Here is a 14,443-nt window from a genome sequence, read left to right on the forward strand (position 1 = left end):
GTAAATAAGAAAAGATTATCGTACGGTTTTATTTTAACTAAGTAGTATGACGATAAATACACATGATTCCTCTTTACATGTCGAGGCTACCTACGGTTGATGGTAGAATCGTTGCGACACCAAGACATCTTCAAAAGGTGACCATTTAATCGCCACGAATATTGTATAGTTATTGCCTTTTATGTATTTTTTTGGCAAAAGCTTACAGGCGGGCATTGACAATGTCGACGACTAAGTACTGGTAAGCAACAATGCACTCCGAAGAAACGACAAGGGGAGGGAAAGACGTACAGGCAGGCTTGAGACTGGCACCGCCGACAAGGAAGCCATCGATATCGGCCTCCTTCGCGAGATCTTTGCAGTTCTTCTCACTCACTGAGCCGCCGTAAATGATCCGGGTGTTCTCGGCGGCCTCAGCGGAGATGGCGTCCTTCAGCCACTTGCGGATGGCAGAGTGGACTTCCTGGGCCTGCTCGGTCGTAGCGACCTTGCCGGTTCCAATGGCCCTGTAGCACAGTTAGTCCGTTTGCTCTCAGTGAGCCTGAGGCGTGGACAGATGGGCGTCTTACCAAACGGGCTCGTAGGCGATGACAACCTTGGTCCACTGCTCCTTGGAGAGCTCCTTAGCCGCCGCGTTGAGCTGACGAGTGACTACATCGATGGTCTTGTTGGCCTCACGCTCCTGGTATGCATTGTTAATACCGTAAGAAGCTCAACATAGGGGAAAACCCAGTCAAAGTGGATGATCGGGATCAAGCCAAAACAAGAAGGGAGACATACCTCAAGCGTCTCACCGATGCAGAAAATCACTTGCAGGCCGCCCTCAATGGCAGCCTTAGTCTTGCGAGCAATGAACTAGATCTTTTTAGCACTCAAGCTCGTATCACCACGGAATGTTTCGGTGCGCATACCTCATCAGTCTCCTTGAGGATAACGCGGCGCTCACTGTGTCCGAGGATGGTCCAGTCGATGTTGGCCTCGCGAAGCTGCTGGACGCTGATCTCGCCGGTGAAGGCACCATTGGGCTTGTCGAAGACATTCTGGGCAGCAACTCCAATCTCCTTGTTGGCGACCTCGCGGGCCTGGAGTAGGTAGAGGGCAGGAGGAGAGACGACAACTTCGACGGACTTATCCAGGTTGGCAGAGTTGAGGTTCTTGATGATGGCGGTAGTGCTCTCGGCATTACCGTTCCTATCAGTCGAAAGAAGAAAACCATGGTTAGCGACGCCAATTTGCGTTGGTTCTAGGAATGACTCGAACAGTATACGCTGTGGCATGAGTGTAGAGGGCATTGCGGGGTAGCTTATGCATACATCTTGAAGTTACCGCCAACGAAGAATTTGCGAGGCATCTTGAGTGTCTGGTTGTGTATATAGAGGATTGAGGAAGGAAGAGAAGTGTGAATAGAGGTAAATTGAGTTGGAAACTGGAAGAGTGAAGGTTGGGAAGGAGGAATGACGAAAATAAATGAGAGCCGGAGTAGTGCACTACCGGTAAACCATGGAGGGGCTTATCGATACCGGGACCACTAGGCGTCTACCAGTAGCCAGGAGTCGGGATGATCTCACCGAGTGGGTTAATTCCATTCTTGTGTGTTGGCCGTGCGTCACTACCTAAACTACCACATTAAAGGAATATTGGGCACATTGGCTTTAATCAAGTGCTGGAATTCTTGCAGCTCTGACAAAATGACCGAAAACCGACTGGTGGTACAGTTCAACATTTTGCCTGTCCTAGCTAGACACCAAACCGGACTGCGGGCCACAGGGCCAACGCGACAGTCGAAATCTGAAGGGGAAAAAGGTAGTCTTCCAAGGCATGCAATATTTTAATAATAATGCAAGGCCCTCGGCAGATGGCCACGAGTATTTGTGGGGGGCTCCCGTAGGGACCTTGAGCGGTTCAGCAGACCGACATCGTCCATTCGCTCGGTGCGAAGGGTGTCCCTAAACAGCTGCTTATGATATTCGAATAAGTGCTCACGATCTACGAGGTCTGCTTCCCAATCGTTCAGCATCCGACTGCGGATATCGTTTTGTGCTCGTTCACGGATCTGGCTCATAAGCAGTTCTATCTCGTCTTTGCTAGGCTGTTGGTGGACGATGCTTGGCTGGGCCGTCCACTGTCGGCTACCGTCATACCTCCTAATCGCATGTCTCGTAGTATGCTTTGAGTCCGCCGGAACGATGTCGATAACATTCTCATCCCGGTATCCTCTGTACCCGTTGGTGCCAGCCCGATGCGACTCCCTCCGATAGCTCGGGTCTTTCCGATAGTGAGTGCGGTACTTACGGCGAGACTGCGAGGACGAATGGCCACGGTAGAGACTCCCTCGCCAGGGCTCTGGTGTCTTCAATGCCTTGGTTTCACGGCTTGAGAACTCTTCACCTGAAATGTCAAAATCATGATCTGGGGTCAGGATTTCACCACTGCTAGCACTGTCGTACACTAGATCCGGTTCTGGCTCAGGGCGCTGTTTCGGCGTCTTGTCATGCTTGACCTTCGCCTGGGGTTTGCGGTCACGAGACATGTTCTGATAGGGACTCTCTTTCTTATGATCTTTGCGATCCGGTTCTACTGTAACTCTTGGAGCACCATGTTCTGGTGGATAGGGTTTGATAGCTGGCGCAGGGGCAGCACGCTTATGGTTGTGAACAACTGGCGCCGGCGTTGGTTGGTTTTTGGGAGCATTATGTGCCCGATCGGCTTCTTCTGGATATGATGGCTCCCTCATCACATTTTGTGGTGGCGGGTGGAAAGAAACAGGACCCTGCGGGTGAATCTGAGTAGGGCCTGGTTGCATGCTATGCATTTGGGGTGGCATAGGCGTCTGAGGATAGCCCGACATGCCCCGTACGTCATTGTAGAGACCATGTCCGACGAAGGGTCTATGTTGACCCTCAGACAAAGGACGCTGGCCCTGAAGCGGTCCCTGGTCTCTGAGCTGTTTGGGCACTTCGGAAGTTGGTGTTGGTCGATTCGTCGGTTTTCCCATAAGGATGACATGCATTGAAGTGGTTTCATACTCGCCGCGACGAAAATTCTTGCCTTTGAGATCTCGGGTGTCCTCCTTTACATAAACGCAGATCCATTGTAAGTGAGGGTTACTCTGCTGAAGGTTCTCAACCAGCCGGTCCACATGGGGTCGTTTCATATTTGAAAGGTTCTGGTATTGCTCTGCGACTGATCTTTTCTTGGATCCCTTCCGTACTAGGTCGGCAAGGTCATTCTGCCTCAAGTTCATCCTGGTCTTCTCGACTCTTTTCCACGATGGTTGATATCCTGGAGCAGCCGGCGCCTTGAAGAATGTGTAGCCAACATAGTATGCCCCCGTATGCTCATCGATGTCGGCATTTGCAGTGAAGTCCCTTGGCCTCGACTCGGTACTTGGGTTGAATCTGTCTTGCTGGATATTGACATTGTTCATCTGATTTGCTAGGTAATCAAGGTTTACGGAACTCGACGGGTTGTTTAAGGGAAAATGAGGCCTCTCGCCCGGGTGGGCTGCCGCATGGTGTGGATGAGGCAAAGGCGGATTCATGCTGGTGATTGTCATTCCACAAAAGACTTGGAGAAGAAGTCAGCAGTAGAAGCTTCTTCATGTGACGGTGAAGAATGGAATACTAAATTGACAGGTGCAGTGGGTTCGGGAACCACGTTCGAGCAAGTTCAACTGAGGCGGCAAGGTGATCCTTAAAGTATCTCAAGCGTTCCTGCCCAGGACATACCGTCAACAGTCCTTTTGTTTGTCGACAGGGGGCCAGCGGATGCTCAAGGGATCCTAATGGCAATGCTTCTCAGACCCCTGTTGTATAAATCATCCATTAGCCAATGGGAATTTTTTCGTGCCACACCTGATATCTGCCACCTCGCTTGATATCGAGCGCCCGATATTCGGTCAGAAGACTAACCCCGGGGCAAACGCCGGAGATTGGCTTACGAGTTATGTGAGTACTGGGGCAAACGGGCAACTTAAGCCTCTACCAATCTGTGGCAGCTAGGGAACAAAAAATGAGGCAGTGAGCCCGGGCACTGGACGGTGAGGGTTTCGACATGGATGAAACCCCCATCCCCCTTCTTCTGTCAAGGCAGAAACATTGACCAAAGGAGAGCCCTGTACATATGGTAGCTGAGGCTCAACTACTTTGAGAGTGAGGCAAAGACGAGCCAGTCACGCTATAACTTCTGCACAACCATGACCAGCTACCTCTTTTCTCCCAGGAGCTGCAGATGGGGGAATTGGCTTTTGCAACTAAGTGCATGACAGCAGGCTACAGCGTATCTCGCGGCTCAACAAGCCTGATGATCAATGCATATCCTATCAAAACTCTGTGCCCTCTGCAACAGGGTTTACACATGCAGCCGAGATCAACAGTTCGAACAGCCAATGCCATTGCTTGCGGCACTGCCCCGGGCTTCATTAGCTTCAGGCTGTGCTGCCTGCCAATCACCAATGAGTCATATTCAGAATGTTTTGAGCCGGCAGCACCTACTGCAGTTGCTCGGTGTACACCTCGAATGCATTCAGTCGTCCATCCAATAATGATCAATAGTCCGCAAGGCTACTGCTGGCTTGGCTTACCCATTCCATGCATTGGATTTGCTCTTTATATCTAACGGGCACAAGCTTCCCCTCCTTTCCGTCATACGAACACGAGCCCGGGCAAATGAGCCTCAACACGAGATAGTACTCCATACCGGCCTGTTATATCCAAAGCGACGAGTGATGATATTGCATCTCTATACATGGCTGCCCCTTCAGGAGCAAAGATACCAATCTCCATTTACTCTAGCTTTTTTTTTTCATCAAAAAAAAAAAGAAAAAGAAAAAGAAAAAGAAGAAAAAGTGATTCTGCGTGCAGCAAAGCCTCATGGATATTTTTCACAATGGCAACTACGCAAATTAAACGTTGCGGTAAATATTAACGTTGAGCAGATAAAAGAACCTCGCTTATTTTTGTGAGAACTTCGTGTTCGTGCCACCATGCCCCATCTCGTCTACGAAAAGGGCATCCCATCGTCGCCAATGCCCAAATTATATGTGAGGCGCGGTTTGCGCAACCATTTCATCTCAATCACATGGCAAGACTCCCCCTGTTCGGAGCCTCATTTACAAGAATGCAAGTTGCGGCGACAACTTAAAATTCGTAAGTAGGAATGATGAAATGATGAGACTGGCTAGGATGGAATTCAGATAGTCTTAAAGACCAACTCGCGATATCAATTGGTTCGTTCAGCTTCGCTCCTCTGGTAACATTAAGGGTATGTGTTATCGTCGATTTAATGATAAGGAATAGGCTGTCGTTGACAAGTCAGGGCTCGTACACTGACGCAGATAAACAAAGAGATTGTAAGTATGTTCCGAAGACTCATATGTTGATCCTACGACTGTCGTAGTTATCGTCTGAGACTGTCGAGCCTTGCTTGGAGGTCGTCATCGTCACTTGCGCCGCCGGCACCACCAGCACCAATCGCTTGAGCCACCCGGCCCTCACTGACCGACTCTTTCTGTATCCCCGACGGAGTCTCTCCCAGCTGTTTCAACGATGCATTAGTACGATCCATGTCTACATAAACCAGCAGGAGAATACGAACCGCCTGGCTGAGGTCCACCCCAATTTCATCCAAAACTTCCTTGACAATGTCTTCGCCTTCTTCTTCCTCTCCTTCTATCCCAGTCGCTTCGTCAATTGCGTCATCCATCATCTCCTGTCGTTGGTCCATTATGTCGTTCTCTCGCTCGAACTCCATCGCAATCCGCTGTAGCGCCGGGAGGTTCATCTGCCGATTCATGCTCCCCAGTAACATGGTCGCACCTTTCATCGACTGCATCATCTGTTCGTTGCTTCTAACGGTCTATATCACGCTCACATCAGCTCTCTGCCATGCGTCAGGGGTTAAAACGTCATACTTGAATGCGCAAGGAGATAGCCTGTAGTTGTGTCCGCATTTGATAGAACTTCTGGATATATCTGTGTACCGAATCGAAAATAACATCAGCAATCTGGCGGCCAAACTACGAGCATGAAGTCCGGGTGAGATACCTTCGCGTCCGTACCAGGTCTTTCGCCTGGATTTTGCAGGCCCCAATCTGTCCATTCTTCGCGCTCTTCTTAATATCCTGTATGAGTTTCTTTTCCTGGTTTTCCAGCTTGGTTCGTTCCCTATCTAGTTCGCGTTGTGTCCTGTCGAGCGCCCGCTGGTGCTTGCGGAGACGCTCTGCGGGCGTCATCCGCTTTCCAAAAGCCCATTCGACGATCTGAGGTAGAGTTTCAGCTATATTCTTCAGCAGACAGAAGCATGTAGAACTCACATTCATATTGACACCAAGGAGAAACTGATAAGGTGGACCGGAAGCGTGGGGTATGCAATGCGGCAGAAACATAGACCCGGCGACTGCGGTGACATCAGGCTCCAGACATGTATGTAACGGCGATACGACCGGCTTTACGGGGGGTCACATGGCAGCCACCATACCATTTTGAGACATGATTTTTCCCGCGCCGAGAGAAATCACATCACCCTATCCTCATCCCAGATTCATTTCAACTCGAGCTTTATGCGATTCGCGCTTTTACCGTCATGAGTCAGGAGTATTTACCCGGCAAGGGCGGCTCCTCTGCCGGTGAGGGATCGTCCAGACATCCACCGGAGGAGAAACCTGAAGATAGTCCATTTGCCCCCCGACTCCCACCTTCTTATATGACAGTTGGGAATGGCTCGACTTCCGAGAGCGCAACGGCTTTGATTAATTCGTTGCACGCGGACTCGGGGTATGGCGGCAGTGTTGCAGATGGTGAATCTGGTGCATCCTGGAGATCCGACTTGATGGTGGATAGGCCGACACCTGCGCATACTCCTACGCATCCTGGACAGTGGAATCCCGCTGCTGAGCACGAGAAGCAAATTGTTGCTAGCCATGTCCACCAGCTATTATAGTGCGTTATTCCTGTGGGATCGCAGCCTTGTAGTCTCTTTCAGCATGCTAATTACAGAATAGTAATTCCAATCGGACCAAGCTTGCGCGTGCGATTTCCCGGACCATCGAGACGTTGAAGGAACTTCAGGATATGAACCGCCAATGGCCCGCGCACTACCCCTCTGTACAGAATATTCCGGACTCGCCGTCGGACCGTCCCTCGTTACAGCAAAGCCAGTCATTTTTTGGAGACGCCGCTGCACACAATGATGGTTTGGCCCGGCCTGGGAGCTTGAGGCGTGCTGCCACTATGCCTACAAACGAGGAACTTGCAGAATCGAGCGCCACCGCCGAACGCCGAGCCCCGCCGGAACCAAGATTGATGAGCCCGCAGATTGCGCAAGAATTCTCGATTTTGAAGCTGGACTTGAAGTTGGGAGCTTTGTCGCAAGCTGAACTGGTACATTCTCTTGAAAAGTCGTCGATTGCGTCGCTACTGGATGGGAAGATTGGGCAGAGTATCAAGCATCTCCTTTCACTGCGAGACAGGATTGAAGATACCTCCAGCAAAGTGCTCATTACTGGAGACTTGAACGCAGGAAAGTCAACGTTTTGTAACGCTTTGCTTCGTCGGAAGGTACTACCCGAAGATCAACAACCCTGTACGAGCATTTTCTGCGAAGTCCTCGATGCTCGGGAAAATGGTGGACTCGAGGAAGTGCATGCCGTGCACAAGGACCGACAATACAACCGCAATGATGAAACTACCTATGACGTCTATGCGCTAAGTGAACTCGAGAATATCGTTATCGATAACACAAAGTACATGCAGTGCAAGGTTTACGTGAAGGATGTACGGTCTATCGATGAATCCTTGTTAAATAACGGCGTGGTCGACATTGCTCTGATTGACGCACCGGGTCTTAACTCAGATTCTCTGAAGACCACAGCCGTCTTTGCTCGCCAAGAGGAAATCGATGTGGTGGTCTTTGTCGTTTCGGCTGCCAATCACTTTACTCTCTCGGCCCAGGACTTCATTTGGAACGCTGCGCACGAAAAGGCTTACATGTTTATGGTTGTCAACGGTTTCGATCAGATCCGCGACAAGCAGAGGTGTCAGCGCATGATCTTGGATCAGATTAAGAAGTTGAGTCCGCGTACATATAAGGAAGCTGCTGAACTCGTGCATTTTGTATCGAGCAATGCTGTCCCTGTTGCGCCGCAGATTCCTGTTGGAGGTCCCGGTGGAGGTGGCGGTGGCGGGGGATCCGATCCCAATGGGAATGATTGGCCGAGCGGTGACGACGATGAGGACAGACCTGAGGATAAGAAGGGTAAAGGGAAAGAGAAAGAAAAGGAGAAGATACAAGATTTTGAGAACCTTGAGAGTTCATTGCGCCGATTTGTGCTCGAGAAACGGTCACGGTCGAAACTAGCTCCTGCCCGAACTTACCTTCTTAACTTGCTCGCAGACATTAATGCTTTGGCTGCTGTCAATCGCGACATCGCAGACAAGGAACTTCAGAATGTGATGAAAGAGTTGGCAGATCTTGAGCCTGCGTACGAAAATGGCAAAAAGAAGAAAATCGAGCTACAGGAACAAGTCGACAAATGCATCGACGACTCGTGTGAAGACGTTTACAAACATACACGAACGACTTTGACTTCCGCAATTGCGAATGTTTCCGAGGCTAACCTAGGTGTTGAGTACCCTGGTATCTTCTCTGCATTCCAATACGCTGAAGACCTAAAATTCGCCATGCTAGAACACATCTCCGCCTCAGTGGCTGGATGTGAGGATTATGCTCGTACGAAGACGGCACAGGGCGTTGGTTTCATCCAGAACCTTGGCCTGTTACATATTGGAGAAGACAAGTTTACTGCTCCGACTTTCCGCGCCGATCTAATGTTCCGTCGCGGACGTCGCCATGTACTTGCGCGACAGGTCGACACAGAGGTGGAGCTCTTGGATTTCTTCGATATCACTGGTCTCTGGGAGCGGCAAGAGAAGCTCGCGGGTACAGGCATGGCTATGACAGCCGTGACTGTCCTTGGTGGCAGGGCATTTGGTGGTATCAGCTGGCTTGACAGCGCCTTCAGTGCCGCAAAATTCCTGGGGCCAAACCACATGCGGCGTCTCCTTCTCCCTGGTATTGTCGCTGCTGGTAAGTTTACTTTTTGTCCGTTCGTTATTATTGTTAGCTAACTTGCCGAGCTGCCATTACCGTGGCCTATGTGCTCTCTTCGATTCCCCAAACCCTTCCTCCTCGTCTCTCGCGCAAGATTGCTGCCACGCTTTCGGAGATGGATTACGTCCATTCCAACTCTACCCGTATATCATCTGAGGTTCGCCGTATTCTCCGTCTACCTGCCAACAACCTTCAGAACTCGCTAGCCCAGGATGTCGAAGACCTCGGGCGACGCAAGCAGGAAGTTAGCAAGACGAAGCAGGAGAGCGAAGTTGCAAGCAAGTATTTCGCCAATCTGTTCCGCGAAAGTACTGATAACAGAACGTCTGTTGAGAACATTGACCTTGACGGCCCACTGCCTGGTGGACTTGGTGCCTACGAGGCATGACCCTGTTCCCTCCCTGTACAAACTCACGAAGCTTCATGATGTATCCCCTCCTGTTTTACGTTCTCTTGCAAAATATCCCCATTGTGTACACTTACTTTCATTTCTCTAGACTACTCCTTTATTCTTCTTCTTTCACTTTTATAAGAGCTCCGTCTCTCTACATGGGGGCTGTTGCATCTCATTCTTAGCCATAATCAACGGCGTTTTCACCCTTGATAAACTGAAATAGTAAAAGCGAATCCATTTATCATCTTGTTTTATGCCAAACATCTTTCATAAGGACTGAGCTAGTCGAGATATGGAAGAGATAGAAGTACCGTTTATGCATCAGCCCTCATGAAGTGACCCTCACAAGCCCACCATGTGGCGGACAACACCAGGTTTATTGTGAACCTCAACTTCAAATTGCACGCTACAATTCATTACTCCTTCTGTGGGACTCATCCCAGAATATGAAATATGCAGTCAGCACAACCTCCTGAGTTGGGTGATGTCTTCCATTTGGTATCACTCACAGAGCTGATGAAGGCCTACCCTGCCCGCAAGTCATGGACTTTCCGTCCCAGCCATTAACACTAAGTCTTCCAAAAGGGCTGAAGAATGAAGTGAGCAATTGAGGTTTTTATAAAGTGGCATTGTAACCCTTCCTATTTGTTTCCCCTCGCCGCCCCCCTCTTTCCTTCCTCTTCCTCCTCCTCTTGAACCACTTAACTGAGACCTCTTTGCTTCTTCAGCATTTATCCTGACCTTGTCTTTTGCTCTGTCGCAGCTAAAATGTGCGTTGGATATGCCTCCCTCAAGATGCAACTGACTGTTTGTCTTCTCACCTGTCCATGCTGTAGTCCGCATTTCTTACGGACATATAACTGCAAAAGGATGTGAAACAGACAGTGCGCGCCCTGATCTTTCAATGTGTCACAGGTAAGCTAGACTCCATGCCTATCGTCAGCATCCTGGGTCCATCGATAGCTCGGGACCATATCAACTCTACTCTTTTCAAACCATGACCACGATGAAATTGAGAAGTTGGCCTTTGGCTTTCCTTCCGACTGAAAGGCTAGGTGTGCTCAGCGCTTTCCAACCATTGCCTGGACCATGATGCCGAGAAGCGGCGTCACTACTTCTTGATTGAAAGGCTATTGCATACTGTCGAACTCATGTTTTCTGACTCATGTATGCATCTCTGGTATCTAAACATTCCATCACCATCTCTGGACACTCATCAATGGATTGAGGACAGTCTCGTCTGGTCAATGGGACGTCAGGGCCTTTGGGCACCATATTGTCCTTCTCCATCGTGCCTAAATAATAAGCGCCATAACTCCTACATATCCAATCCACCTTTGGAGTAGAGTGCCAAAAACGCCATCCAGATGCTATGCAACACGTGAAAAAGTAGAAATCACCCGCAGTAAGAGCGAAGACTGAGCCTCCCTCCAGTAAAGTCAAGACCACACCTCACACAAAGCAACATCAAAAGTCATCATCATCCACAGCCGTCTTCCTAGTCGCATTCCTCGTCCTTCGTCCAGTCCCCCACCCAGCCTTTTCCAAGTCCTTAAGCTCCTCCACAACAATATTCTGCTTTCCAACTGGCTTTTCGACAACTTTTCCTGCGTACCGAAGGAACTTTTCCCGCATGGCGACGGCGTCTGGATCCTCGTAGTCTAGCTGCGTCATTGGTGGAGTCTCTTCATTGATCTCCTCGAGCCGCCGTTCTCGTTCAGCATTGAGGTATTTGAAGTCGAGTCGAGAACCGAGAGAGGGGATACCGCCCTCTGTGTTGATGCTCATGCTATCAACTGCACTTCCGGCTCCATCTTCATGTAAGGTGTCGATAGAGCTTGCGCGGGAAAAAGCCCTTTGGTCAGTTGCGCGGATAGAGGAGTTAGACTGGGCACGTCCGAGAAGCGGCCTCGCTCGTCTTGAGCGGGGTCTGTCGTAGTCAGTGGTAGAGTCGGAAGCTGAGCGGGAGGGCGCTGTGCGGGCATTCTTTAGCAGGCCGTTTACGGCGAGGTCGATGGCGGATTTCGTGGAGGACGCCGTTTCACGATCAGAGTATTTGCGCTTCGCTGGGGACCCGACCCCATTTAAAGCTTCAACAGGGTGTGTTTTTTCCGGAGAAACGGATTTATGTGGTGGTTTGAGGTCCGAATTTGGTTCGCCTGATGACCTTCTCTGAGGGCTTTCCAAAATAGTTTGTTTCATTTCCTTGGCTATCCGGCCGGCGGCCGGCGATTTAACTCCATTAGTGACGAGATAGTCGTCCGGTAATGGTTGTGAAGGCCGCTTCTGCTCTTGGCGAGAACCTGCTCGCAGTTCTACATCTTTGCTGCTCTGCGTTGACGGTTTCCGAACTAGATAGGGTTCAAACGGCTGCTTCCTCTCTTGTCGGATGGATGTCCACAACCACTCAGCAGTCACAGCCGGGACGCCCCATTCATTGGTATGGCGCAGTTTTTCCTGGTTCAAGGATATTGACGTGTTGCAGATGAGAACGGATGCGGTGGATTTCAGGTACTCATTATACGTCGCGCCTGGAGAGTCAGAGGTTGCATAATAAAGACGTATTGCGTAACTCACCTACTAAGTTGACCAGCTTTGACAAGTGTAGAAGGTCAATGCGGGAAAAGCCGGTAGAGCAGATGTTCATGCCCGATAAGCCTTGCCTTGTCAGATGTCTGCAAAACTTATAAATGGAAATATGGCATACCTTTAATAGGATAAGAAATTGGGGTGTTTGCAGGGTGGGATTCTGGCAATACTAGTGTTTTCGTGTCAAGGCACCTTTCCAACCACATATCGGTCACGACTTCACACTCAAAAGCGAGATCGTCCGTAGAAGGGACGTTAGATCGTGGGGTTTTGTAAGGCACAATGATGTAAAGACCATGGCCTTCCTTTGGTATGTCCGGGCGAGAGAACTCGCTCAGAGAATCCACCAACTGAGCGCCATTGAATGAAAGGTGATTCCGTAGTACATTCGTCTAGAAATATTAGGAAGGCAAAAGCACAAAAGTAGAACAGAACGCACCTGCTTCGAGGTAAACCCATGTATCAAGAAGAAACATCCGTCTAGGAAGCCATTTCGACGATCGACGACCGGTTCTGCTGTTGGTTCACGAGTCTGTGATAGGGGTGCAAAGGTGGTTTCGCTGGCAAAGGACTTAAATATCTGAACAGCAGATGCATTCTTTTGCTTTTGTTCGTTTGCTGCCTGCCGTTCCTCCCTCGATGGTCTCGGCTCTGCCGTTTCAAAGCCCGTCCCAATAATATCACCCCAGATATTCTCATTTTGGTCGCCCAGTTTAACACTCGCAATTCTGCGCAGTTTCCGTGGTCGAGCGCCTGATGAACTTTCTGTTTCTTGCGGTTTCGGTTTGACTGCAGGTAAAGAGCGTTTCCATGCGCCGACGCCCTGTTGCTCTTCTGGTAAAAGAGGATGGTATAAGGTCTCTTCGAGTATCATTCCGCGTTCCATACTATCGGTGAACCATTTGAGAGTAACCACCTTGACATTCCACTGCGTCGCGTACTTGTATTTTTCCCCCCCCGCAGTTCGCGCAATAAGGTGCGTCACCTGCTTTGTGAGATCTTTCCTGAAATCTGCACCATTGAGTTGCGCCTTGTTGCGGATGTAGTTCCGGATGTTCACTATGAAGGAGGCTGGTCACTATAAGTCGGATCTTGTACAGCTCTGCTTACTCACTGTCTTCGAATCCTGTGATGCAGATTGCGGTCCCTGAAAACGTCGGCAACCTATATTGCTCTTCCAGAGCACGTATGTCGGTGTCCCCACCCTGCATCCAAGACTGCCGTACGGCTTCTACCCATTCTGGTCGAAGGACCACGATGTCTGATCGCTCGCGCGCAACAAACTTGTATTTTTCCGTGCTGATTTCGCCAACTATTAAATGGGTGACGTCGGAGGTGAGGTCATAATTGTGGCTCGCGCCCATCTGGCCTGCGATAGAGGCTAGCTCAGTCTGTAGGCAGTTTTAAATTGTCAGTGTCCATCATCAAATTGCTGGAATGAGGTGTAAACTCACCCGCTGCTCTGGCACAATGGACGTAAAACACAGAACCGCCCCCGCAAGAGGGCGCTCCTTGTCTGTATAAACGTCAGTAAGCTTATATTATAAGAGCACAATGTAATACGGACTCGAGGCAGCCTGCTCTGCCATGCTTCATGATTAATGGCCAGTCGGAGGCTTATCGTAATCGAGTTGGCTCGGGTCCTGCTGGCGGCTGCGCGTATCGATATTGTATTATCGCGTGATAGTCATGTATTCAAAGTATAATCGAATTGCCATGGACCGCGAGACAAGAACAACACCTGTAACCAGGGCGAATTGGTCGAGCAAAGAACCCATTTTGTTGTTTTCCCCACGGACCAGCAGCAGAAATGGAGACCTTATCGCGGTCACGTGCGATAAGTGGCAGCGCGTATCCTTCGGACGCGCCATTTCGGGACGCGCAGTCTTCAATAATAATAAATGAAGGCCAATTGCTGTGAAGTCTACTTTCTCTGCTCACAGAAGATAATATTCGACCCTTTCTGTTTATGTACTTTCCCAGGGCATCACCCTGGAGACCAGCTGCTGTTTGCCAATCGTTCTCAAATGGAGCAGTGCTGACCCCGCAAACTGTCTCAAAATTCGCGACATTGCGGCCGTTGCAGGCTGCAGAAGGTCGAGCGGTGATGTTTAAGAAGGCTGTCAAGGATCATTCGGCTGCAGCTGCCAGACCGCTTCAGTCAACAATCCCCAATTCTAGTGGAGTTGCTTCAACGAAACTCCCTCCTCCACAGTCTATCGGGGTGAAGCGGAAAATAGAATTGACGAGCACCAAGTCCACGCTAGGGTCCTTACACAGCGCAGTATATTTTGATGAAAATGACTTCGATGATGATGACGACTTGGACTTTGAATCACCGGATCCATACAT

The 14,443-nt window shown here is 49.9% G+C and overlaps 6 protein-coding genes across 6 annotated transcripts; 2 read left to right on the plus strand and 4 right to left on the minus strand.

The window, feature by feature from the left end:
- Positions 1-12: 12 nt before the first annotated feature.
- Positions 13-1,460, minus strand: BDW70DRAFT_136413 (triose-phosphate isomerase TPI1). Its single transcript, XM_073736854.1, has 6 exons — positions 1,314-1,460; positions 912-1,191; positions 781-855; positions 570-682; positions 292-506; positions 13-231 (listed from the first exon to the last, which is right to left on the minus strand). The coding sequence occupies exons 1-6, from the start codon at positions 1,349-1,351 to the stop codon at positions 203-205; spliced, it is 750 nt and encodes a 249-aa protein (XP_073595982.1). The 5' UTR covers positions 1,352-1,460; the 3' UTR covers positions 13-202.
- A 129-nt stretch (positions 1,461-1,589) lies between these two features.
- Positions 1,590-3,777, minus strand: BDW70DRAFT_136414 (uncharacterized protein). Its single transcript, XM_073736855.1, has one exon. It carries the CDS (start codon positions 3,554-3,556, stop codon positions 1,829-1,831), a length of 1,728 nt encoding a protein of 575 aa, XP_073595983.1. The 5' UTR covers positions 3,557-3,777; the 3' UTR covers positions 1,590-1,828.
- A 42-nt stretch (positions 3,778-3,819) lies between these two features.
- BDW70DRAFT_136415 (uncharacterized protein) lies at positions 3,820-4,767 on the plus strand. Its single transcript, XM_073736856.1, has one exon. The coding sequence runs from the start codon at positions 4,231-4,233 to the stop codon at positions 4,615-4,617; it is 387 nt and encodes a 128-aa protein (XP_073595984.1). The 5' UTR covers positions 3,820-4,230; the 3' UTR covers positions 4,618-4,767.
- An 87-nt stretch (positions 4,768-4,854) lies between these two features.
- Positions 4,855-6,435, minus strand: BDW70DRAFT_136417 (ESCRT-III subunit protein DID4). The gene is made up of 5 exons (XM_073736857.1): positions 6,314-6,435; positions 6,045-6,259; positions 5,912-5,972; positions 5,596-5,856; positions 4,855-5,535 (listed from the first exon to the last, which is right to left on the minus strand). Exons 1-5 carry the CDS (start codon positions 6,383-6,385, stop codon positions 5,398-5,400), a joined length of 747 nt encoding a protein of 248 aa, XP_073595985.1. The 5' UTR covers positions 6,386-6,435; the 3' UTR covers positions 4,855-5,397.
- Positions 6,436-6,512: 77 nt separating this feature from the next.
- Positions 6,513-10,031, plus strand: BDW70DRAFT_52802 (mitofusin). The gene is made up of 3 exons (XM_073744202.1): positions 6,513-6,938; positions 7,001-9,084; positions 9,135-10,031. Exons 1-3 carry the CDS (start codon positions 6,583-6,585, stop codon positions 9,494-9,496), a joined length of 2,802 nt encoding a protein of 933 aa, XP_073595986.1. The 5' UTR covers positions 6,513-6,582; the 3' UTR covers positions 9,497-10,031.
- A 720-nt stretch (positions 10,032-10,751) lies between these two features.
- Positions 10,752-13,869, minus strand: BDW70DRAFT_168220 (BRCT domain protein; the record flags this gene model as incomplete). Its single annotated transcript, XM_073742402.1, has 7 exons — positions 10,752-12,033; positions 12,080-12,160; positions 12,210-12,483; positions 12,531-13,150; positions 13,206-13,482; positions 13,546-13,607; positions 13,833-13,869. The coding sequence occupies 7 exons, from the start codon at positions 13,867-13,869 to the stop codon at positions 10,970-10,972; spliced, it is 2,415 nt and encodes an 804-aa protein (XP_073595987.1). The 3' UTR covers positions 10,752-10,969.
- Between the last annotated feature and the right edge of the window lie 574 nt (positions 13,870-14,443).

This window comes from Aspergillus foveolatus (genome assembly GCF_047715535.1).
Source record: "Aspergillus foveolatus strain CBS 279.81 unplaced genomic scaffold BDW70scaffold_24, whole genome shotgun sequence".
NCBI lineage: Eukaryota > Fungi > Ascomycota > Eurotiomycetes > Eurotiales > Aspergillaceae > Aspergillus > Aspergillus foveolatus.